This window comes from Oncorhynchus tshawytscha, linkage group LG20 (assembly GCF_018296145.1).
Source record: "Oncorhynchus tshawytscha isolate Ot180627B linkage group LG20, Otsh_v2.0, whole genome shotgun sequence".
Classification (NCBI taxonomy): Eukaryota; Metazoa; Chordata; class Actinopteri; order Salmoniformes; family Salmonidae; genus Oncorhynchus; species Oncorhynchus tshawytscha.
Genome location: NC_056448.1, coordinates 2,239,359 through 2,265,200, shown reverse-complemented (window position 1 = coordinate 2,265,200; position 25,842 = coordinate 2,239,359). Strand labels below are relative to the sequence as shown.

The window sequence follows — 25,842 nt, the reverse complement described above, 5'->3', positions numbered from 1 at the left end:
ATCTCTATATATGTTACGGTTTTCTTCTATCTCCTCCTCTGACGAGGAGGTGTAGCAAGGATCGGACCAAAATGCAGCGTGGTTACTTAGATTCATGTTTAATGAATAAGAACAGTACAAAAACAATAAACGTAACACGAAAACCTAAACAGCCTAAACTGGTGCAAACTAACACAGAGACAGGAACAATCACCCACAAAACACTCAAAGAATATGGCTGCCTAAATATGGTTCCCAATCAGAGACAACGATAAACACCTGCCTCTGATTGAGAACCACTTCAGGCAACCATAGACTTTTCTAGAAAACCCCACTATACCACAATCCCAATACCTACACACACCACATAATAAACCCATGTCACACCCTCGCCTGACCAAAATAATAAAGAAAACACAAAATACTAAGACCAAGGCGTGACAATATAATTCTGAAGGTTACCTGGATGTTATATTGAAGTGATATTAAAGGTATGTCTCTACACTGAGTGTAACAAACATTAGGAACACCTACCTAATATTGAGTTGCACTCCCTTTTGCCCCCAGAACGGCTTTAATTTGTTGGGACTCTACAAGGTGTCGAAAGTGTTCCACAGGGATGTTGGCCCATGTTGACTCCAATGCTTCCCACAGTTGTGTCAAGTTGGCTGGATGTCCTTTGTGTGGTGGACCATTCTTGATACACACAGGAAACTCTTGAGCGTAAAAAAAACCCCAGCAACGTTGCAGTTCTTGACACACTCAAACCGGTGTGCCTGGCACCTACCATACCATACATATGCTCAAAATTGTTCAAGCTGTACATTTGGTGGGGAATCATTGATGGACAGCAATATTCAAATGTTGTCTCTGATTTTTAAGGAAATGTTAAGACTAAACCAATCAGGAAAATTCACATTGTTGCTAAGAAGGCAGAAAAATGAGAAGACGTTTAGGGGTGTGTAGACTTTCACTAGCGACTGTATCACTCGAAGGTTAGCTACCTGGCTGTTTTATAGACGTGATATTAAAGTTATGGATATAGATATCTCTCTCAGGTTATCTAGATGTTATATAGAGGTGACGTTAAAGTTATAAACTCAGCAAAAAAAGAAATGCCCCTTTTTCAGTACCCTGTCTTTCAAAGATAATTTGTAAATATCTAAATAACTTCACAGATCTTCATTGTAAAGAGTTTAAACATTGTTTCCCATGCTTGGTCAATGAACCATAAACAATTAATGAACATGCACCTGTGGAACGGTCGACAAGACAGTAACAGCTTCACAACGGTGGACAATTAAAGTCACATTTATGAAAACTTAGGACACTAAAGAGGCCTTTCTACTGACTCTGAAAACACCAAAAGAAAGATGCCCAGGGTCCCTGCATACTGCAAGGAGGCATGAGGACTGCAGATGTGGCCAGGGCAATAAATTGCAATGTCCGTACTGTGAGACTCCTAAGACAGCGCTACAGGGAGACAAGACGAACAGCTGATCATCCTCGCAGTGGCAGACCACATGTAACACCACCTGCACATGATCTGTACATCCGAACATCACACCTGTGGGACAGGTACAGGATAGGAACAACAACTGCCCGAGTTACACCAGGAACGCACAATCCCTCTATCAGTGCTCAGACTGTCCGCAATAGGCTGAGAGAGGCTGGACTGAGGGCTTGTAAGCCTGTTGTAAGGCAGGTCCTCACCAGACATCACCGGCAACAATGTCGCCTATGGGCACAAACCCACCGTCGCTGGACCAGACAGGACTGGCAAAAAGTGCTCTTCACTGACAAGTCGTGGTTTTGTCTCACCAGGGGTGATGGTCGGATTCGCATTTATCATCGAAGGAATGAGCGTTACACCGAGGCCTGTACTCTGGAGCCGGATCGATTTTGAGGTGGAGGGTCCGTCATGGTCTGGGGTGGTGTGTCACAGCATCATCGGACTGAGCTTGTTGTCATTGCAGGCAATCTCAATGCAGTGCGTTACAGCGAAGACATCCTACTCCCTCATGTGGTACCCTTCCTGCAGGCTCATCCTGACATGACCCTCCAACATGACAATGCCACCAACCATACTGCTCGTTATGTGCGTGATTTCCTGCAAGACAGGAATGTCAGTGTTCTGCCATGGCCAGCGAGGAGCTCGGATCTCAATCCCATTGAGGACGTCTGGGACCTGTTGGATCGGAGGGTGAGGGCTAGGGCCATTCCCCCCAGAAATGTCCGGGAACTTGCAGGTTCCTTGGTGGAAGAGTAACATCTCACAGCAAGAACGGGCAAATCTGGTGCAGTCCATGAGGAGGAGATGCACTGCAGTACTTAATGCAGCTGGTGGCCACACCAGTTACCGACTGTTACTTTTGATTTTGACCCTGCTTTGTTCAGGGACACATTATTCCATTTCTGTCAGTCACATGACTGTGGAACTTGTTCAGTTTATGTCTCAGATGGTGAATCTTGTTATGTTCACACAAATATTTACACATGTTAAGTTTGTTGAAAATGAATGCAGTTGACAGTGAGAGGACGTTTATTTTTTTGCTGAGTTTATATTTATCACTTGAAAGGTACCTGGATATTAAGTAAACGTGATATTAAAGTTATGTCTTCATATATCTCTCGATGGCTACCTGGACGTTAAATATAAGATACTGTATATTACAGATATGTCTCTATATCTCCTGAAGGTTACCTGGACTTTAAATAGAAGTTACTGTATATTCAAGTTTTGTCTCTATATCTCCTGAAGGTTACCTGGATGTTAAATACAAGCTGCAGAACAGTAGAGATGCTGAGGTATTCAGGACCAGCATTAGGAACTTGGCCAATGGACAACTTCACAGAGTCTCCATCAGGAGGATATCAGAGACTGTCCGTGTTCAGGTAATTTATTTTGTCACTATTAATGTAACTTATTCTCATTCAAAACAAAGACATACTCAGCAATTACAGTGCATTTGGAAAGTATTCAGACCCCTTGACTTTTTCGACATTTTGTTATATTACAGCCTTATTCTAAAATCTATCTACATACAATACCCCATAATGACAAAACAAAAAGAGGTTTTTAGAAAAACATCAAATGAATATGACATTTACATAAGACCCTTTACAAAGGTGCTTTGTTAAAGCACCTTTGGCAGTGATTACAGCCTCGAGTCTTCTTGGGTATGACGCTACGATATTGGCACACCTGTATTTGGGGAGTTTCTCCCATTCTTCTCTGCAGATCCTCTCATGCTCTGTTGGGTTGGATGGGGAGCGTTGCTGCACAGCTATTTTCAGGTCTCTCCAGAGATGTTCGATCGGGTTCAAGTCCAGGCTCTGGCGCGGCCACTCAAGGACATTCAGAGACTTTTCCCAAAGCCACGCCCCCCCCCCGATTGATCAGTTTGGCCGGGCGGCCAGCTCTAGGACGAGTCTTGTTGGTTCCAAACATCTTCCATTTGAGAATGATGGAGGCCACTGTGTTCTTGGGGACCTTCAATGCTGCAGAAATGTTTTGGTACAGTTCCCCAGGTCTGTGCCTCAACACAATCCTGTCTCAGAGCTCTACGGACAATTCTTTAGACCTCATGGCTTGGTTTTTGATCTGACCTTATATAGACAAGTGTGTACCTTTCCAAATCATGTCCAATCATTTGAATTTACCACAAGTGGACTCCAATCAAGTTGTAGAAACATCTCAAGGATGATCAATGGAAACAGGATGCACCTGAGCTCAATTTCGAGTCTCATAGATAAGGGTCTAAAATACATACCGTTCAAAAGTTTGGGGTCACTTAGAAATTCCCTTGTTTTTGAAAGAAAATGTAAATAATTGTCCATTAAAATAACATCAAATTGATCAGAATACAGTGTGGGACATTGTTAATGTTGTAAATGACTATTGTAACTGGAAACGGCTGACTTTTTATGGAATAGATACCCATTATCAGCAACCATCACTTCTGTGTTCCAATAGCACGTTGTGTTAGCTACTCCAAGTTTAGCATTTTAAAAGACTAGTTGATCATTAGAAAACCCTTTTGCAATTATGTCAGCACAGCTTAAAACTGTCAACAGTGAAGAGGCGACTCCGGGATGCTGGCCATCTCGGCCGAGTTCCTCTGTCTAGTGTCTTTGTTATTTTGCCCATTTTAATATTTTCTTTTTATTGGCCAGTCTGAGATATGGCTTTTTGTTTGCAACTCTGCCTAGAAGGCCAGCATCCCGGAGTCGCCTCTTTACTGTTGACGTTGAGACTGGTGTTTTGCAGGTACTATTTAATTAAGCTGCCAGTTGAGGACTTGTGAGTCATCTGTTTCTCAAACTAGACACTCTAATGTACTTGTCCTCTTGCTCAGTTGTGCACCGGGGCATCCCACTCCTCTTTCTATTCTGGTTAGAGCCTGTTTGCAGTGTTTTGTGAAGGGAGTAGTGCACAGCATTGTACGAGATCTTCAGTTTCTTGGCAATTTCTCGCATGGAATAGCTTTCATTTCTCAGAACAAGAATAGACTTGATGAGGAAAGATATTTGTTTCTGGGCATTTTGAGCCTGTAATCTAACCCACAAATGCTGATGCTCCAGACACTCAACTAGTCTAAAGAAGGCCAGTTTTATTGCTTCTTTAATCAGGACAACAGTTTTCAGCTACACTGTATTGCTGATCAATTTGATGTTATTTTAATGGAGAATACAATTGCTTTTCTTACAAAAACAAGGACATTTCTAAGTGACACCAAACTTTTGAGCGGTAGTGTCTGTAAATAAGGTTTTCTGTTTTTTATTTGTAATACATTTGCAAAAATGTCTAATAACATGTTTTCACTTCGTCATTATGGGAGATAGTGTGTATATTGGTGAGGGATAAAATATATTTGATTCATTTTAGAATAAAGCTGAAACGTAACAAAATGTGGATAAAGGGATAGGGTCTGAATACTTTCCGAATGCACTGTACCTTAGCGCAGTGGTTCTCTCGTGGGGTGCTAGTACTCCTTGGGGTACCTGACCTATCCACAAGGTGTACTTGGGAAGATTCATAAGAACATAGTCCTGATGATTGGTTGTACATGAAGAGGTAATGCAAGCAGAGCAAAATGTAATTGAGTGTAGCATAACCTAAAAAGATTCAGAACCACTTTCTTTTTGAAAGTCAGCAAGAGGCAAGTATAGACAAGTAGGTCATTATGCACTATATCTACACTGCTGAGCTGTACATGTAAGTGTGTACATGTTAGCAGTGTGGGATCTGTGTCGTGGTCAGTGAAAGTAATTAAGAAATGAAAGAACATCACTCCCAGCCGATTTAGATATACAGTGAGATGTGATACAACTTGAGTGTAGTGGGATGAAGAGTGATGCAGGTTTTGCATACCGTAGTTCTGCTTCTTAAGACTGCAACTATCATGAAGTCAAAGTCCTTTGTCAACATCACAGTAAGCGACAACCCTAGGCTTGTGTTGCAGAGCTGTACATATTCAGAATGCACAGACACATTCCAACTCTCAGCCATTAAGCGGGCACACTCATTCACAATTTAAAGACATTTCGGGCAACATGAATGACTCTGAAGAAGAAAGGGTGGAGAAAAGGAAGAAAAGGAATAGGATAGAGAAGAGTATGGAGAAATCAATAGAAGTTTCAAATGTACAGTCGTCTTCCGAAGGGGTTGAAATCTGTGAGGAGACTGGCAGAATATGTTTTTACATTTCATGAGTTGTAACACCAAAGTTGGTTGTCATTCTTCTCAGCCATTCTTCGAAAGACACATTTGGACATGTTCGAGTCTGACTATGTCAACAAAAAAAATCAATTTTGTTAAGCTACTGTTTGGCATTCTCAGCTAAACTGCATCAATTAGTGTACACTTCGAGTAGTAATCACATTTTCAATAATGTAAGTTCAACTCGAAAATCTGTCCAAGCTCTAGTACTACTTTCCTTTTTTAATTGAATGGCAGAGACTGAACAGCCAAGCGATGATGTGTTTAAAGTACTTTGAAGAGCAGGGTTTAATTAAAACACTCTAAATGGAAGAGTACATTCTCCATCATCTGAAACATGAAAGTGTAAATTGTCTTTTTTTTATCCCCAATTTGACTATTCAACAAAGTGTTTACAGGTTCTATTTTGCTTTTTTGTTTTCAGATTGACCAGCAAAGAAGGGAAGACTTCAATCTCTCATCTGATACAGAATTCAATGCTATCAAGTCAGTTGTCCTCGGGAAAGTGCAAGGTGAGAAATATACCGATGTAGGATCTTAATTTGATCACTCTTTTGTTTGCTGAGAATTTTCCTGCACAGCAGGAAATGCAAACTTCTAGTGTATTCGAAGTTTAAAAAGGCTTCAAAAGATTGTAATTTCCACTTTAACATGAAAAAGACTTCATGGAAAATGTATCAACCCTTACAAAAAAATGGCCATTAATTATAATCCACATAATAATTCACATTTCCTGTTGCTGCATGATTATTTTTATGCTGTAGAAAACTGGCTCAAATTAAGACCCTACATCTGTACGACAGGATTAATAAAATGATGAAGGAGAAAGCCATTGAATAAAGAATGCTGAAAGGTGTTTGGCCGTGTCTCTCGAACACAGGACTAAAGAGCTGGTTACAATCCCACTCACCAGAAGCTTTTATATAAAATAGAAATATGAGTGGAATCATTATGTATTATTACGTGCATTTTAGTGCTATGTAGGAGGACGATAAACTGATGGGGCAAATGCACATGTATTACAGTATTGTTTGTTCAGTCAGGCAATCAAAATTCGACATGACATGTTATGATTGGTGCATGTCTGTTTACTTCAAGTCTGAATAATATCGGCTTTATGCATTGTTATTGTCAATCCCCTGCGTCAGAAATAGGGCACTTTATGCATGTCTAATACCAATGTATTTGTTTCAAAATAGGACGTCTGTTTTCAATAGTAATGAGGAATGATTGAAAGGAACAGATGCAAATACAGCAGTTGCAGTCTAGTGCATTCTGAAACATTTTAACAAACAAAACAAGTCAAATAATACTAGGCCAACCTACAGTGTATGTCAGATGCAAACCATTTCAATTCATCTGTGACAATGTCAAGAATGTCACAATGACAAAGTCATACAGTAGCTACTGTGACATTGTTATTGACTTCTTTATGACCTTTCAAGAAGCTCCATTAGTCTAAAATCGGAATAATCCAGTATAGCTCTGGGCTATAATGACATGTGGGGCTAAGGGGTCTGCTCTCTGGTCATGTGGGACACACACACCACACACGCGCACACAGACACAGCTCAGTGTTTTAACACCATAGTGCCCACAAAGCTCATCACTAAGTTAAGGACCCTGGAACTTAACACCTCCCTCCACAACTGGATCCTGGACTTCCTGACAGGCTGCCGCCATGTGGTAAGGGTAGCCTATAACACATCTGCCACGCTGATCCTCAACACGGGACCCCTCAGGGGTGTGTGCTTAATCCCCTCCTGTACTCCCCGTTCACCCACGACTGCGTGGCCAAGCACGACTCCAACAGCATCATTAAGTTTGCCGACAACACAACAGTGGTAGGCCTGATCACCGACAACAATGAGACAGCCTATAGGGAGGAGGTCAGAGACCTGACAGTGTGGTTCCAGGACAACAACCTCTCCCTAAACGTGGTCAAGACAAAGGAGATGATTATAGACTACAGGAAAAGGAGGGCCGAGCACTCCCCCATTCACATCGACGCGGCTGTAGTGAAGCAGGTCGAGAACTTCAAGTTCCTTGGTGTCCAAATCAACAACAAGCTATCATGGCCCAAGGACACTAAGACAGTCGTGAAGAGGGCACAACAATGCCTATTCCCACTCAGGAGACCAGAATATTTGGCATGGGTCCTCAGATCCTCAAAAGGTTATACAGCTGCACCATCGAGAGCATCCTGACGTTGCATCACTGCCTGATATGGCAACTGCACGACATCCGACCACAAGGCACTACAGAGGGTAGTGCATACGGCCAAGCTTCCTGCTATCCAGGACCTCTATACCAGGCGGTGACAGAGGAAGGCTCCAAAATCGTCAAAGCCTCCAGTCACCCAAGTCACAGACTGTATTCCCTGCTACCTCGCGGTAAGCGGTACCGGAGCGCCAAGTCTAGGTCCAAAATGCTCCCTACAGCTTCTACTGTACACCCAAGCCATACGACTGTTGAACAATTAATCAAATGGCTATTCGGACTATTTGCATTAACGCCTGCATTAGCTGCTGCTACTTGCTGTTTATTATCTATGAATAGTCACTTTACCCCTACCTACAGTACCAGTCAAAAGTTTGGACACACCTACTCATTCAAGGGTTTTTCTTTATTTGACTATTTTCTACATTGTAGCATATTAGTGAAGACATCAAAACTATGAAATAACACACATGGAATCATGTAGTAACCAAAAAAGTGTTAAACAAATCAAAATATATTTTATATTTTATATTCTTCAAAGTAGCCAGCCTTTGCCTTGATGACAGCTTTGCACACTATTGGCATTCCCTCAACCGGCTTCACCAATAATGCTTTTCCAACAGTCTTGAAGGAGTTCCCACATATGCTGAGCACTTCACTTTGAGGTCCAACTCATCCCAAACCATCTCAATTGGGTTGAGGTCAGGTGATTGTGGAGGCCAGGTTATCTGATGCAGCACTCCATCACTCTCCCTCTTGGTCAAATAGCCCGTACACAGCCTGGAGGTGTGATTTGGGTCATTGTCCTGTTGAAAAACAAATGATAGTCCCACTAAGTGCAAACCAGATGGGATGGCGTATTGCTGCAGAATGCTGTGGTAGCCATGCTGGTTAAGTGTGCCTACTAAATTAATCACTAGCATTGTCACCAGCAAAGCACCCCCACACCATCATATCTCCTCCTCCATGCTTCACGGTGGGAACCACACATGCGGAGATCATCCATTCACTCACTCTGCGTCTCACAAAGATACATCGGTTGGAACCAAAAATGTAACATTTTAAACACCGGTTTAATGTCCATTGCTCGTGTTTCTTGGCCCAAGCAAGTGTCTTCTTGTTATTAGTATCCTTTAGTAGTGGTTTCTTTGCAGAAATTCGACCATGAAGGCCTGATTCAAGCAGTCCCCTCTGAACAGTTGATGTTGAGATGTGTCTGTTACTTGAACTCTGTGACGCATTTATTTGGGTTGCAATTTCTGAGGCTTGTAACTCTAAGGACCATCCGTATCCTCTGCAGCAGAGGTAACTCTGGATCTTCCTTTCCTGTGGCGGTCCTCATGAGAGCCAGTTTCATCATATCGCTGGATGGTTTTTGCGACTTGAAGAAACTTTCAAAGTTTCCAGATTGACCTTCATGTCTAATGACGCGTCTAAACGCATTGACTGACCTTGGTGTCTTAAAGTAATGATGGACTGTTGATTCTCTTTGCTTATTTGAGCTGTTCTTGCCATAATATGGACTTGGTCTTTTACCAAATAGAGCTATCTTCTGTATACCACCCCGACCTTGTCACAACACAGTTGTTTGGCACAAACGCATAAAGAAGGAAATAAAACCCACTATTTAACTTTAACAAGGCACACCTGTTAATTGAAATGCATTCCAGGTGACTACCTCATGAAGCTGGTTGAGCGAATGCCAAGTGTGCAAAGCTGTCATCAAGGCAAAGGGTGGCTACTTTGAAGAATCTCAAAAATAAAATATTTGTTTACACTTTTTTGGTTACTACATGATTCCATGTGTGTTATTTCATAGTTTTTATGTCCTCACTATTATTTTACAATGTAGAAAATAGTAAAAATAAAGAAAAACCCTGGAATGAGTAGGTGTGTCCAAACTTTTGACTGTTACTGTACATGTACATATTACCTCACTTATTAACTTGTCTTACCTGTACTTACTGCACATTGACTCGGTACTGGTACCCCCTGTATATAGCCTTGTTATTGTTATTTTATTGTGCTATTTTTTTTTCAAACCTGAGGCAGTCCTTTAATATTTTCTGAACTCCTGTTTTTCTTAAAACTGCATTGTTGGTTAAGGGATTGTAAGTAGGAATTTCACGGTAAGGTCGACAACTGTTGTCTTCAGCGCATGTGGCAAATACAATTTGATTTGACGCTCACACACACTCGCACGCGCACACACGCGCACACACACACACACACACACACACACACACACACAGAGAGAGAGGGAGAGACGGAGCTCTATGGGAGTGTAGTGTATCTCAGATGACCTGAACCATGTTAACACGTGACCAGGTCCTCGCTCTTCTCTAACCCCTCCACCCTGCCGCAGTCTGTGTGTCATATCAGGATCAAAGAGCTGGCAGTGGTTTCAGTGTCCTTCCCAGCAACACCTGTCATCAATCACACTAACAAATTGACCTGTAATGAATGCAGAGGGGAGGGTGAGAGGAGTAGGAGAGGGGGAATGGGGTAGAGAGAGAGCGAGAGAGGAGTAGGAGAGAGACAGGGAGAGTCACAGAGAGACTTAGAGAGAGAGGGGAAAGGGAGAGAGAGAGAGAGGTAGAGAGGGAGCGATAAAGAGAGAGCCACTCAGAGAGTGAGTGAGCGAGAGAGTGGATAAAGGCAGGGAGAGTGAGTAGGAGAGAGTCAGAGAAAGAAGGAGAGAGAAAGATGAAAGTATATCAATGAGGTCTGACAGGAGAAATAGCTATCTGGCTGTTGTAAGAAGGAAGGATACCTTCAGGATACAGTAGCAGTGTGATACAACGTGATGCTGTACAATGCCATCAGCTCACTGCCTTTAAGAGCACTTATAACCATGCAAATTCCCATCATAAAAATTCATAGTCATTGTCATTTGGAAGAGACAGTAACCCAGTTTCCCTGGCAAACATAGGGTTTCACTGGATCCAAGCCAGTCAAATGGGGGCAGTGTTTCTGGGGTCTCTCATTATCTTCTTCACGTCTAGATTCAGGTTCAGAGTGTTTAATAGTACAGGGTTGCAGGTGTGATTGCAGTGTCCAGTGAAAATCTTAGGCTCTGAGCTCCAACATGCAGGACTAAATGAAATAAAATAATACATCATAACAACGGTGGTAGTGATTAATAAATAAACGTCCATTGGGGTGGAGGCAGATTAGACTGTTGAGGGGGGGTGACCATAAAGGGAGCAGCATGACCATTGAGGATGTGTGGGGACCAACTGAAAGAAAAATATCTATAATATACATATTAACAACTACAATAGTGTTGAATATCGTTGATGTGGGGGGAGGATGTCCCTAGGAGGAGCAGCATGTAAGGTAAGTGACCGTTGGGGGGGAAAATGTCAATAGGGGGAGTAGCAGCTATTGTTAGCTGTCAATGAATTAGACTATCTGCCAAATCAATCTATAATACACTGAGAGAGAGCAGTGGATCCTACTCCTTTTACCCTAGACGATAACTATACCAGATCTCACTGACTGTTTCTGCATTTTTGTGTGTGCGTGCGTGCATATGCGTTTGTGTGTTAAGAGTCTGGTGAGCTGGATCCAGAGATTGCCAGGCTGAACTCCCTGGGTTTCAGTGGCTGTCTGTCGGTGGTCCAGTTTAACTCCATCACTCCACTGAAGGCAGCGCTACTCTACCCAAACACCAGCCCAGTCATAGTGACAGGACCCCTAGCTGAGTCCACCTGTGGTTCCTCATCTCCAGCCAATACCTACCCAGCTGAAACCACACACCCCCTATCAGGTAAGAGGGGAGGATTCAAGTTATCCTTAGCTATTCTGGTGGGTGGAGTCTTTGGTGAAGGGCGCGACTTTCTCTCTTTCTGTTTGAGTGCTTTTTGTTTTGCTTTAACTCCACTTGAGAATCTCCACTTTTTTTCTGAACTGCTTTTCAAACTTTATCAAGGCCCCATTTACTGAGTACACCATCTTCATTGATCATTAACTGAGAATGGAACTGATTACACTGTGGCAGATTAGTTAATTAATTTCTACGAGAGAGATTTCTCATTTGCATCATCTTTCTTTCGTGGGCATCCTCATGCAGTTTATGACTGAGGGCGTAGTATTAAATGAACCCTGCATAGACTGATGATGACTTCTGCTACTGATTCCCTCTCTCTCTCTCTCTCTCTCTCTTGTCTTTCTTATCCTTCATTTTCTCCTCTCTCTATTTCTTTTTCTGCTGTCTCTCGCTCTCTATCTCTCTGTGTCTTTCTGTGCATCTCTCTGCTGTAGACCATTCAGGTACAGTAGGTACTGGCGAGCCTATAGTTAACGCAATCAAGAGTGACTCTGCATTGATTGGAGGTAACAGGAACATGTTTCTCATGTCACAATAAACCATAGTTGTATTTAGTGAAACAACATCATGGCAGGTATTAAATTATCCTGGTCAAAATAGAGAATGTTGGGCCTCCCGGTTGGCGCAGTGGTCTAAGGCAGTGCTAGCTGTGCCACCAGAGATTCTGGGTTCGAGTCCAGGCTCTGTTGCAGCCGGCCGCGACCGGGAGGCCCATGGGGCGGCGCACAATTGCCACAGAGTCGTCCGGGTTAGGGAGGGTTTCGCCGGTAGGGATATCCTTGTCTCATCGCGCACTAGCAACTCCTGTGGCGGGCCGGCTGCAGTGCACGCTGACCAAGTCGTCAGGTGTATGGTGTTTCTTCCGACACATTGGTGCGGCTGGCTTCCGGGTTGGATGGGCAATGTGTCAAGAAGCAGTGCGGCTTGCCTCTCCCATGTCCGTACGGGCGTTGCAGCGATGCGACAAGACTGTAACTACTACCAATTGGATAAAAATAGAGAACGTTGATAATACCAGGCTCACTTGCAAAATGCAGGGCACTCTGTAATTTTTGGGACACTGAAGCATTTATTTCTTCTATATACTGTATTTCAAAAGTGAAATCAAACAATGACTGTGAGGTTAAAGTGTAGACTGTCAGCTTTAATGTGAGGGTATTTTCATCCAAATTTGGTGAACCGTTTACAAATTACATAATGAGTGAGAAAGTTGCTGATGGACATAATATCATACCCCTCAAAAAATGCTAACCTACACTGTTATTGTAATGGTGCGAGGTTCTTGGGGTTATGATATTTGTGCGACTGTAACTTTCTAACTCATCATTATTCACGATTCATTCAGGATGATCTGTGATCACGATAGCATCCACATTTAATGTAGAAGTGTTTATAAACACATTCTATTGTTATTTACAATAAAAGTTACTCCAAAATGACACAATACATTATTTATCATTCATTTCTAAAAAATAAAATAATCTGAAACACAACCAAAACAAAGAGCAAATGCATCCAACAGATGTGTACTTCCGGCGCCGACAGAGATGGCCGCCTCGCTTCGCGTTCCTAGGAAACTATGCAGTTTTTTGTTTTTTTACGTGTTATTTCTTACATTAGTACCCCAGGTCATCTTAGGTTTCATTACATACAGTCGAGAAGAACTACTGAATATAAGATCAGCGTAAACTCACCATCAGTACGACCAAGAATATGTTTTTCGCGACGTGGATCCTGTGTTCTGCCTTACAAACAGGACAACGGAGTGGATCCCATGCAGCGACCCAAAAAAACGACTCCGAAAAAGAGGGAAACGAAGCGGTCTTCTGGTCAGACTCCGGAGACGGGCACACCGTGCACCACTCCCTAGCATTCTTCTTGGCAATGTCCAGTCTCTTGACAACAAGGTCGATGAAATCCGAGCAAGGGTAGCATTCCAGAGGGACATCAGAGACTGTAACGTTCTTTGCTTCACGGAAACATGGCTCACTGGAGAGACGCTATCCGAGGCGGTGCAGCCAGCGGGTTTCTCCACGCATCGCGCCGACAGAAACAAACATCTTTCTGGTAAGAAGAGGGGCGGGGGCGTATGCCTTATGGCTAACGTGACATGGTGTGATGAAAGAAACATACAGGAACTCAAATCCTTCTGTTCACCTGATTTAGAATTCCTCACAATCAAATGTAGACCGCATTATCTACCAAGAGAATTCTCTTCGATTATAATCACAGCCGTATATATCCCCCCCCCAAGCAGACACATCGATGGCTCTGAACGAACTTTATTTAACTCTCTGCAAACTGGAAACCATATATCCGGAGGCTGCATTCATTGTAGCTGGGGATTTTAACAAGGCTAATCTGAAAACAAGACTCCCTAAATTTTATCAGCATATCGATTGCGCAACCAGGGGTGGAATGACCTTGGATCATTGTTACTCTAACTTCCGCGATGCATATAACGCCCTGCCCCACCCCCCTTTCGGAAAAGCTGACCACGACTCCATTTTGTTGATCCCTGCCTACAGACAGAAACTAAAACAAGAGGCTCCCACGCTGAGGTCTGTTCAACGCTGGTCTGACCAAGCTGACTCCACACTCCAAGACTGCTTCCATCACGTGGACTGGGAGATGTTTCGTATTGCGTCAGATAACAATATTGACGAATACGCTGATTCGGTGTGCGAGTTCATTAGAACGTGCGTTGAAGATGTCGTTCCCATAGCAACGATTAAAACATTCCCTAACCAGAAACCGTGGATTGATGGCAGCATTCGCGTGAAACTGAAAGCGCGAACCACTGCTTTTAATCAGGGCAAGGTGACTGGTAACATGACCGAATACAAACAGTGCAGCTATTCCCTCCGCAAGGCTATCAAACAAGCTAAGCGTCAGTACAGAGACAAAGTAGAATCTCAATTCAACGGCTCAGACACAAGAGGCATGTGGCAGGGTCTACAGTCAATCACGGACTACAGGAAGAAATCCAGCCCAGTCACGGACCAGGATGTCTTGCTCCCAGGCAGACTAAATAACTTTTTTGCCCGCTTTGAGGACAATACAGTGCCACTGACACGGCCTGCAACGAAAACATGCGGTCTCTCCTTCACTGCAGCCGAGGTGAGTAAGACATTTAAACGTGTTAACCCTCGCAAGGCTGCAGGCCCAGACGGCATCCCCAGCCGCGCCCTCAGAGCATGCGCAGACCAGCTGGCCTGTGTGTTTACGGACATATTCAATCAATCCCTATACCAGTCTGCTTTTCCCACATGCTTCAAGAGGGCCACCATTGTTCCTGTTCCCAAGAAAGCTAAGGTAACTGAGCTAAACGACTACCCACTAGCACTCACTTCCGTCATCATGAAGTGCTTTGAGAGACTAGTCAAGGACCATATCACCTCCACCCTACCTGACACCCTAGACCCACTCCAATTTGCTTACCGCCCAAATAGGTCCACAGACGATGCAATCTCAACCACACTGCACACTGCCCTAACCCATCTGGACAAGAGGAATACCTATGTGAGAATGCTGTTCATTGACTACAGCTCGGCATTCAACACTATAGTACCCTCCAAGCTCGTCATCAAGCTCGAGACCTTGGGTCTCGACCCCGCCCTGTGCAAATGGGTACTGGACTTCCTGACGGGCCGCACCCAGGTGGTGAGGGTAGGCAACAACATCTCCTCCCCGCTGATCCTCAACACTGGGGCCCCACAAGGGTGCGTTCTGAGCCCTCTCCTGTACTCCCTGCTCACCCACGACTGCGTGGCCACGCACGCCTCCAACTCAATCTTCAAGTTTGCGGACGACACAACAGTGGTAGGCTTGATTACCAACAACGACGAGACGGCCTACAGGGAGGAGGTGAGGGCCCTCGGAGTGTGGTGTCAGGAAAATAATCTCACACTCAACATCAACAAAACTAAGGAGATGATTGTGGACTTCAGGAAACAGCAGAGGGAACACCCCCCTATCCACATCGATGGAACAGTAGTGGAGAGGGTAGCAAGTTTTAAGTTCCTCGGCATACACATCACAGACAAACTGAATTGGTCCACTCACACAGACAGCATCGTGAAGAAGGCGCAGTAGCGCCTCTTCAACCTCAGGAGGCTGAAGAAATTCGGCTTGTCACCAAAAGCACTCACAAACTTCTACAGATGCACAATCGAGAGCATCCTGGCGGGTTGTATCACCGCCTGGTACGGCAACTGCTCCGCCCTCAACCGTAAGGCTCTCCAGAGGGTAGTGAGGTCTGCACAACGCATCACCGGGGGCAAACTACCTGCCCTCCAGGACACCTACACCACCCGATGTTACAGGAAGGCCATAAAGATCATCAAGGACATCAACCACCCGAGCCACTGCCTGCTCACCCCGCTATCATCCAGAAGGCGAGGTCAGTACAGGTGCATCAAAGCTGGGACCAAGAGACTGAAAAACAGCTTCTATCTCAAGGCCATCAGACTGTTAAACAGCCACCTCTAACATTGAGTGGCTGCTGCCAACACACTGACACTGACACTGACTCAACTCCAGCCACTTTAATAATGGTAATTGATGTAAATATATCACTAGCCACTTTAAACAATGCTACCTTATATAATGTTACTTACGCTACATTATTCATCTCATATGCATACGTATATACTGTACTCTATATCATCGACTGCATCCTTATGTAATACATGTATCACTAGCCACTTTAACTATGCCACTTTGTTTACATACTCATCTCATATGTATATACTGTACTCGATACCATCTACTGTATCTTGCCTATGCTGCTCTGTACCATCACTCATTCATATATCCTTATGTACATATTCTTTATCCCCTTACACTGTGTATAAGACAGTAGTTTTGGAATTGTTAGTTAGATTACTTGTTGGTTATTACTGCACTGTCAGAACTAGAAGCACAAGCATTTCGCTACACTCGCATTAACATCTGCTAACCATGTGTATGTGACAAATAAAATTTGATTTGATTTGATTTAGAGTGAAAAGCTTGATGTAATCATTGGGTGCTATGAATATTGGAACAAATATAATTTTTTACTACTTGAATACACAAATAAGTGAATTTGTCCCAATACTTTTGCTCCCCTAAAATGGGTGCACTTTGCACAAAAAGTGCTGTAATTTCTATACCCGAAATAGATGACAATACCCTCAAATTAAAGCTGACAGTCTGTACTTTAACCACAAATCATGTTTTGAGTTCAAATCCAAACTTTTGGAGTATAGAGCCAAAATAAGAAAAAATGCTTCACTGTCCCAATAATTACAGAGGGCACTGTATTCGTTCTTCTCAGAGACAACACTGTATAATTCCAATTTTAATTAAATAAATGAAATATTTCAGCAATTGATATGGCATATTTGCAGCATCACATCACAAAAACTTTTAAGCGACCATCGCCACAGATTCAAAGTCAAGGTTGATTAATTCCCATCCGTTACAATTGCTGGAATGTAGAAAGTAGTTCAAAGTCGTCCTTATACAGACTGATTCAGTGCCAAATGCACAAAGGACACCAAAACTAATTAAACGTTTAAATAAATTATTTGCTGATTAAGGAACTTTTTACAGCTATCTTCAAATACTTTGTCATTTTAAAACCACTGTAATATACCATTGAATTGGGTCTGGCCGTACTCTGGCTTCCTAATAAGATATATCATTTTCTCTTGATAATGAAATGCACCATGCATAGCATAGCAGTGTACAAGGACTGTAGCTAAGGTTTATGAAATGAATGCCTGCGACATTTGCGAGAATTGAACTGGATTTCTTTGTGCCGCGCCTTGCACAGAGAGGAACCACGGCTTTCAGACGCTTGCGTAATGCCTTTTTAGAGTTTAGATTAGCAACAGAAATCAGACAGGCTGGGTAATAGCAATGAAATACCCACAGGATACATTGCCATATTATTATGGCTCCGATGCCATAGACAGATTTCACAGAGCAAAACGTGGAGTTGAGAAAGGCATTCATGTGATCTCAAAGCCACTGTGCTTTCTCTGTCTTTGCTTCTGAAACCCATGCAGATGTCACAGTTACACAATGTGTCATAATTGGTTGCTAGTTAGTATTCTTTAGTTGTTCTCCAAAAAAAAAACTATTCTCTTGGCGAAGTGCATTTTTTTCTGTAACAACTTAAGGAATAGTGAATGTGAATTCATTTTGAATTGAAATAAGTGCCCTTTTCTTGTTTCGTAACTCAATAATTTGTACTCCTCTGCAGGTGTGATTGCTGTAGTGATATTTGTGATTCTGTCTGCATTGGCAGTAATGGTAAGGTTCCTGTATCGACGGAAAGTGACGTTCCACAGCCAAGAACCCAAAAGCATCAAACCTGAGGCAGACAGTCCTGAGTACCCTTTCCACAGCGAGCCCACCTCACAGAACGTACTAAGTGAAAACCAAAAGGAGTATTTCATATAGCTCTATCTGTCCACCTCCGGACTTTCTACATTTTTGACTTACCCAGTGAATCTGATTAAGGAAGTACAGAAATGCCTTCCAAGCCCTAGAGACATTAATTACATTCACAGTGCATTACACACACATGCAGTAAAAGACCCTCAGCAACAGTCAAAACAAGAAGACTGACCAAAATGTGGAGAAGATTAAAAAAATATCCTATCAATTCGTCCATGTATTGTTTTTCTTGTTTTACTGGGTGTTGTTTTTTTATATACTACACTGAACAAAAATATAAACACAACGTGTAAAGTGTTTGGTCCCATGTTTCATGAGCTGAAATAAGAGCCCATAAATGTTCCATACGCACAAAAAGCTTGTTTCTCTGAAATGTTGTGCACAAATTTGTTTACTTCCCTGTTAATGAGCATTTCTCCTTTGTCAAGATAAACCATCCACCTGACAGGTGTGGCATATCAAGAAGCTGATTAAACCGCATGATTATTACACAGGTGCACTTTGGGACAATAAAAGGCCACTAAGATGTGCAGTTTTGTCACACACAACACAATGCCACAGATGTCTCAAGTTTTGAGGGAGTGTGCAATTGGCATTTAATGTTCATTTCTCAACAATAAGTTGCCTCCAACATCCCTTTTGAAGAATTTACAGTACGTTCAACCAGCCTCACAACCGCAGACCATGTGTATGTCATCGTGTGTGCAAAGCAGTTTGCTGATGTCGACGTTGTCAACAGAGTGCTCCATTGTGATGGTGGGATTATGGTATAGGCTGGCATAAACTACAGACAACGAACACAATTGTATTTTATCAAGTGGCAATTTGAATGCAACAAAATATGAAGAGATCCTGAGGCCCATTTTTTTTATTAAATGTATCTGTGACCATATCAGATGCATATCTGTATTCCCGGTCATGTGAAATCCATAGATCAGGGCCGAAGGAATTTATTTCAATAGACTGATTTTCTCATATGAACTGTAACTCAGTCAAATCAATGAAATTGTTGCATGTTGTGTTTATATTTTTGTTCAGTACAGGTACTGGTGATATGACACAGAAGTGTTAATGATATAGACATGGAAAGGTGTTGATACTGTCATTCATGGGACTGTAAATATTCTTAAAAATGTAAATGTTGAATTAATGAATGTCTTTATAACAATCGCTGTCTAATATTCTTCTCCGGTGATACAATACCTAAAAGATGATAATAACGTACACTAGAGGGATTTATATGTACCTGCAGTGTGGTTATGAAGATGAAAATAAATGTTTGGACTATTGAGTTGAAAATATTTTGCTATTATATTGATGAATGTTGGCTTCATGTAGTGTTAACATGTCTGAGCCATGCAAAATCCCTCTAAAGTACACTCCACATATAGTACTGTGTATTTACATATTTCCAATATGGCACACCAACTTTCTCTGGTACCACAGTAAAAGCATCAGATCAAACCAATCTACCAAAATACATATAACCCTTTAGAAATGGGTATGACTCAAGCAGAGGGGTGGGGGGTGGAGGGGGAAATCCCCCCCCTACAATTTGCACCCTGCATAGCAATGATAATTGAACAAATGAAAATAATGAAAATTCCACTGACAAAACTTGTATGTTAATACAGTATTATGTTCCATACAGTATGTTCATTTGGGGGGGGCTTTTCTGTACTTCAGACAGTTCCTTTGCAAGCATTACCTGTAATTTTATGTGCTTTCTCTGCATTATCCTGGACAAAAATAAAGCATTACCATTTAAACACCGCTTCCTTACCTCCCGCAGGTAGACCCCTTTAACAGATCAAGTTCTCAGAAAATCCAGAAGTCAAAACACTCTATGTTCTAAACGCTCTAAAATATTCGGTCTGCTTCTTACCTTCCTTTAATGACGACGCAGGAGAAGTATTTCATGTTTTTCAAATGCTAATCTCTAGGAAAATACATGGTTTGGTTTGCCTGACAGACAGACAGTTCGGGTGGCATAGTGATTCACAGGTAACAAGGGGATAATCAGAGGAAAGTAATCTGTGAGACACTGACAGAGAAGAAGAGAAGACATCTGATGAAATGGTAGCACCTCAGTTTACAGTGCTGAAATAACGGTAACGTCTGGACAACAAGGGAATATGCAATGAACAGGTAAGAACACGTTAATAATCTGTTAGTAGTTTGTATGTAGCTGCTAAGTACTGATGTAAAGTGATATGAATTTTCCTTTTGTTATGAAACAATTATTAATTACTGAAGAATTATCAATAATAGAGGCTAATAAGCAGAAGTTATGTAGTAAGTATTTAAGGCCATGACAAGGTGAAAAATCTGTTTATGTGCCCTTGAGCAAGGCACTGAACCCTAAATCGCTCCAGGGGTATTGTGCTTCTATGGCTGACCCTGAAAAACATCACATTTCGCTGCACCTATCCAATGTATCTGACAATAAAAACATCTTTACCTGTATTTTTTTGTAATTCAGAACTGTTTTATTCAGACTATCTAAGAATATTACTGTTACTAGTAACTAGCTCTGGTCCAGGGCATAGCTAGTAACTCTGGTCAACTCTAGCTCTGGTCTAGGGCATAGCTCGTAGCTAGCTAGCTCTGGTCCGCAATAACTAGCATTATTGCCCTGACCTAGGGTGTAGCCAGTAGCTAGCTAGATAGCTCTGATCCGCACTAACTAGCTCTGGTCCAGAGTGTTGCTAGTAGATTAAGAGAGCTCGCCTGCACTAGCTCTGATCCAGGGTGTATCTAATAGCTAGCTAGCTAGCTTTGGTCCAGCTCTCATCCAAAATGTAGCTTGTAGTTAGCTAGCTCCGGGCTGCACTAATTAGCCCTGGTCCAGGACGTAGCTAGTAGCTACCTAGCTCTGGTCCGAACTAGCACTGATCCTCACTAGCTCTGGTCCAGACGTAGCTAGCTATCTGGTTAGTAACTAGCTAGTAGCTACGCTAGTAGCTATAAAAAAATATTACTGTTGATTACTTTTGAATAATAGTACTTAAGATAATTAAATACTTTTCATGTTTTCTAACAAATGTATTATATGAGTCTGCTTCGATGCTTGCTGAGGAGGGGTGTGTGCAGCGTGGAAAAGCTTGCCATTTAATGTAATTGGCTTTGCACTGCAATTTATTCACTGTAGGTATTTCATCTCAGCCAGTAATAAAAGACCAGAACCGCTAGCAGTGTGTCCTGGTTCCAGTCAATCTACATGCACCACAACACAACGCAGGTCCAAAGCCAGAGAGCGCAGTAAGCAGTGCATTCAAACATACTGTTGGGCAGAAATGGCATGAAATTAAGTCTGATATACCTAAAAGTAAAGTTATAAAGAAAGACAGTGAGGTACACAGAAACTATGGTGAAACTATTAAGAAAACTGTAGGCTATTACACTATTATTTATCATTAGGCATGTCAGAGGCTTGAAAAATGAGCGAATGGATTTGAAAGTGGGTGGTATAGCCCACCCTCCAAAATGCCATGTGGCTAAACGAGAACACTGACATTTTGCCAAGGCAGAGATGAATGGCCCACACCGAGACGCGCACGGACAGCAATGGACGCATAAATTCTGGCCTAATGACAATCACCAAATGTCATTACACTTTGTGGTGTTTTGTGTAGCAGATGTCTCTTTCCATTCACCACTGTTTGGAGGCTGTTGTGAGTGGATGAACCTGCACGGGTAGCCTAGTAAAGGAGCCCTTTTAAGTGATTGACAATCAGATGCAAACATAATGGCTGGTTGTGTTTACGCCACAATAAAAGGTCATACATTTTAAAAGCTGAATGACAAATCTTTACGACTACACTCTTGGAAAAAAGGTGCTAAGTAAAACTGTAGAGGGTTCTTTGGTTTGTCCCCATAGGGGAACCCTTATTGGTGCTTTGTAGAACCCTTTGCAGAGAAACCTCTATGTAGGGCTCTTCAAAGAACCCCCTGTATATGGTCCTAACTAGATCCCTCTATGAAGGGTTTTGCATAAAAAACTCTATGAAGGGATCTACTAAGAACCCTTTTATCTTTGGACGGTTCTTCCTACTGCAAAAACATGCCATGCTATTGTTTGAGGAGAGCTCCAAACAACAAAACACTTTTTTCATGTTTTATAAAGGTGAAATGTGTACTTACATTCTGAAATCTTGCTCTGATTTATCATTCAAAAGGTCCCAGAGATAACATGAAGTGTCATTTTGTTAGATAAAATCATTTTTCATATCCTAAAAATGTCCATATAGCATGCACGATCGATTTTGTATTTCCACTCGTTCAATTTCCAAAGAAAGGAATCTGTGAAATTCTAACCCTAAATATTATTTCAACCAGTCAAATCAGGCCTGCAAATCAGGCCTGCAAGTCACATTATGCTGGCTGGCCACGTGATGTGTCATTCCTATTCGAATCCAGCCATAGTTAGCATATCCAGTGTAATTGTTCATCCCCCACAACCTGCATTCAGAATGACTGCCAGGTTAGGGAAATCTGAACACTGAGACTACCTCAATCATTTAAACTGGAACAACCATCTAAGTAATGGGTGCCATAAAACCAACAGATTGGATTAGTTCAGAAAACGGTATGTTATTTATCTTTGTGTAGCATAAAATGTATTAACCAATCAATGTAAACACAAATAAAACAGTAAAACGAACATTTCAGAAAATCGCACTGCAATAGAGCATGCTGGGAAATATTATATACAGTATGGTTCTATGTAGAACCCTTCTTGTCTTTCAAAGAAACCTAATTACCTCCCAAAGAATCATCAAAGAACCCTTTCTCCCAAAACCCTTTTTTTAAGATGTTAAATGTTCTAGGTAGAACCCTTAAAAAGTATCCTTGTCTTCCCTTTTGGAACCCTTTTTTCAAAAGAGTGTAGACCCACAGAGATCCTATTGAATTAATAGAGATTTTATTTCTAAATCTATGACTAAATGCATGCTCACAGTCTCAATATATACTCCGAACACCAACTTTGAGGGCGTTATACATTTTATGCAACGGGTTACCCACATATTCAAATATTGATTGACATATTTTTTTTAAATAAACGTTATTTTGTTTAATTTATTCATACTATTTCATTCTTCCGTAAGATATAGTCCCGACACAAATCTAGTGTTGCTCTGTGTCTATGGATTCAACCCAGTTGTTCGTTCTAAATGTTCCTTTGTTAGACTGGCTATCCCTTGCTTGCTAGCTAGCTATCTACGACTAAACTTACAGTCACGTCAAACAGTGCATCCAGAATAACAATGAAGTAGCTGCATTTGCATTTGTTGAAGTTGTTTTCGAGTGAAATTTATTTGGCCACATCCATAACAATGTGATAATGAGATGCGATTGCACCTGGCATTAAAATGCGCTCTCTCGTCACAACACTGTTGTTCGAGAGCTAGCCAACAACACGGCTAACACAATCACTAAAGCTGGAAAGACTGTAAACTAGCTGCACTTTGTTTTGCTTTAACTGTTTTCTATCAACAGTTATTTGTATAAATCCATAAAAATGATGCTGATTCATGATTTCGACTGGCTGAGAAAAGCTGCCTAACTGTCTGTCTCATCCTGTTCATTAATATGGGACAGCTGGAGATCGAATTTGAATATGTAAACAATGTTGTAAATGTCGGAGAGACAGATGGCAGTAGTCCTCTGTTAAAAACTAAAGGTTAGTCTAAAAGAAATGTGAGAATGTCTAGATGCTTCTTATAGTGGGCTGATGAGAGATTGCGCAGTCAGCTGGAACAGAGTAAATAGGCATTTTAACATCATAGATTTATCTATTATCGGTGGTACCTTGTGGAATAGACACCAGCTGGAATGTGGTTTTAATCAATCAGCATACAGGAGTAAACCCACCCATTGTATAAAAAGAAAGTAACAGTAAGGGCCACAGAAACTATGGTGAAACTATTACAAAAGTTTAGCCCCCTCAAGCCAATGTTTCCACTCCTTCAGAGCCTTGACCACAGCCAACAGCTCCTGGTCCCCCACGTCATAGTTTCACTCTGCCGAGCTGAGCTTCTTTGAGAAGAAGGCACAGGGGCGGAGCTTCGGTGGAGTACCCGAGCGCTGAGAGAGCACGGCTCCTATCCCAGCCTCGGACGCGTCCACCTCCATTATGAACGCCAAAGAGGGATCCGGATGGGCCAGCACGGGAGCCGAGGTAAACAGAGCCCTCAGGTGACCAAAAGCCCTGTCCGCCTCGGCCGACCACTGCAAACGAACCGGCCCCCCTTTCAGCAGTGTGAGGTAATGGGAGCTACTACCTGAACAAAACCCCGGATAAACCTCCGGTAGTAATTGGCAAACCCGAGGACCCCGCTGCACTTCCTTTACCGTGGTGGGAGTTGGCCAATTACGCACGGCTGAAATACAGTCACTCTACATCTCCACCCCTGAGGTAGAAATGCGGTACCCTAGGAAGGAGACGGACTGTTGGAAGAACAGGCATTTCTCAGCCTTGACGTACAGGTCATGCTCCAGCAGTCGACCAAGCACCCTGCACACCAGAGACACATGCTCGGCTCTTGTAGCAGAGTATATAAGAATGTCATCAATATACACCACTACACCCTGCCGGTGCAGGTCCTGGAAAATCTTGTCTACAAAGGCTTAGAAGACTGATGGAGCTTTCATCAACCCGTACGGCATGACGAGGTACTCATAATGCTCTGAGGTCGTACTGAACACCGCCTTCCACTCGTCTCCCTCCCGGAAACGCACCAGGTTGTAAGCACTCCTGAGATCTCGTTTGGGGAAGAAGCGCGCCCCATGCATTGACTCAAGGTAGCGGGTAACTGCACCTCACCGTGATCTGATTTAGGCCTCGGTAGTCAATACACGGGCGCAGACTTCTTCTTCACAAAAAGAAACTCGAGGAGGCGGGTGAAGTGGAGGACCAATTGTACCCCTGACGCAGAGATTCGGAGACATATGTTTCCATAGCCACCATCTACGCCTGTGAGAGGGGATACACGTGACTCCTGGGAAGTGCAGCGTCGACCAGGAGATTTATCGCACAATCGCCCCATTGATCGGGTGGTAATTGAGTCACATTCTTTTTGGAGAAGGCGAGAGCCAAATCGGCACTCGGCTTGGACTTTCCACCGTAGTAGCGGCATCGGCATGGAATCGGCATGGACTTTCCACCGTAGTAGCACCAACGGAAACCCCGAAACACCTCCCCGAGCACTCTCGCAACCACCCCGTGGGAGCCCTCCGTTGCCAAGAAACAGAGGGGTCATGACAAGCTAACCAGGGTAGGCCTAGCACCACGGGAAACGCAGGAGAGTCAATGAGGAAGAGACTGATACCCAGAGGAGCGGTGGCCTCCCTAATTAACCCTGACCCTAATGGTCGACTGTCTAAGGCGTAAGTGGGGAAGGACACAGCCACGGGAACAATGGGGATCCCTAAACTAAGAGCGAACGATCTGTCTATAAAATTCCCAGCCGCGCCTGAATCGACGAGCGCCCTATGCTGGGAATCAGGGGGAAACTCAGGAAAAGAAACATACAAAAACATGTCTGCAACAGAGGGCTCTGGGTGAGAAGGGTGCCGGCTCACCTGGGATGACGCCAGAGTGCCCTGCCTGCTGCCTCGAACCCCAGAGGAACCAACC

At 42.8% G+C, this 25,842-nt stretch overlaps 1 protein-coding gene across 4 annotated transcripts in view; it reads left to right on the top strand.

Moving 5' to 3' along the window:
* LOC112219673 (contactin-associated protein-like 4) overlaps positions 1–18,527 on the top strand; it is a 211,486-nt gene extending 192,959 nt beyond the window's left edge. For 3 of the 4 annotated variants that reach the window (XM_024381139.2, XM_024381136.2, XM_024381140.2), the window contains 5 exons: positions 2,741–2,874; positions 6,126–6,213; positions 11,475–11,693; positions 12,188–12,259; positions 18,007–18,527. In XM_024381139.2, coding sequence (XP_024236907.1) covers positions 2,741–2,874; positions 6,126–6,213; positions 11,475–11,693; positions 12,188–12,259; positions 18,007–18,206 — 713 coding nt within the window. In that variant the 3' untranslated portion in view covers positions 18,207–18,527. The remainder of the gene's footprint in view (positions 1–2,740; positions 2,875–6,125; positions 6,214–11,474; positions 11,694–12,187; positions 12,260–18,006) is intronic. The other variant, XM_024381138.2, reaches the window with a different exon arrangement.
* Positions 18,528–25,842: the final 7,315 nt, after the last annotated feature.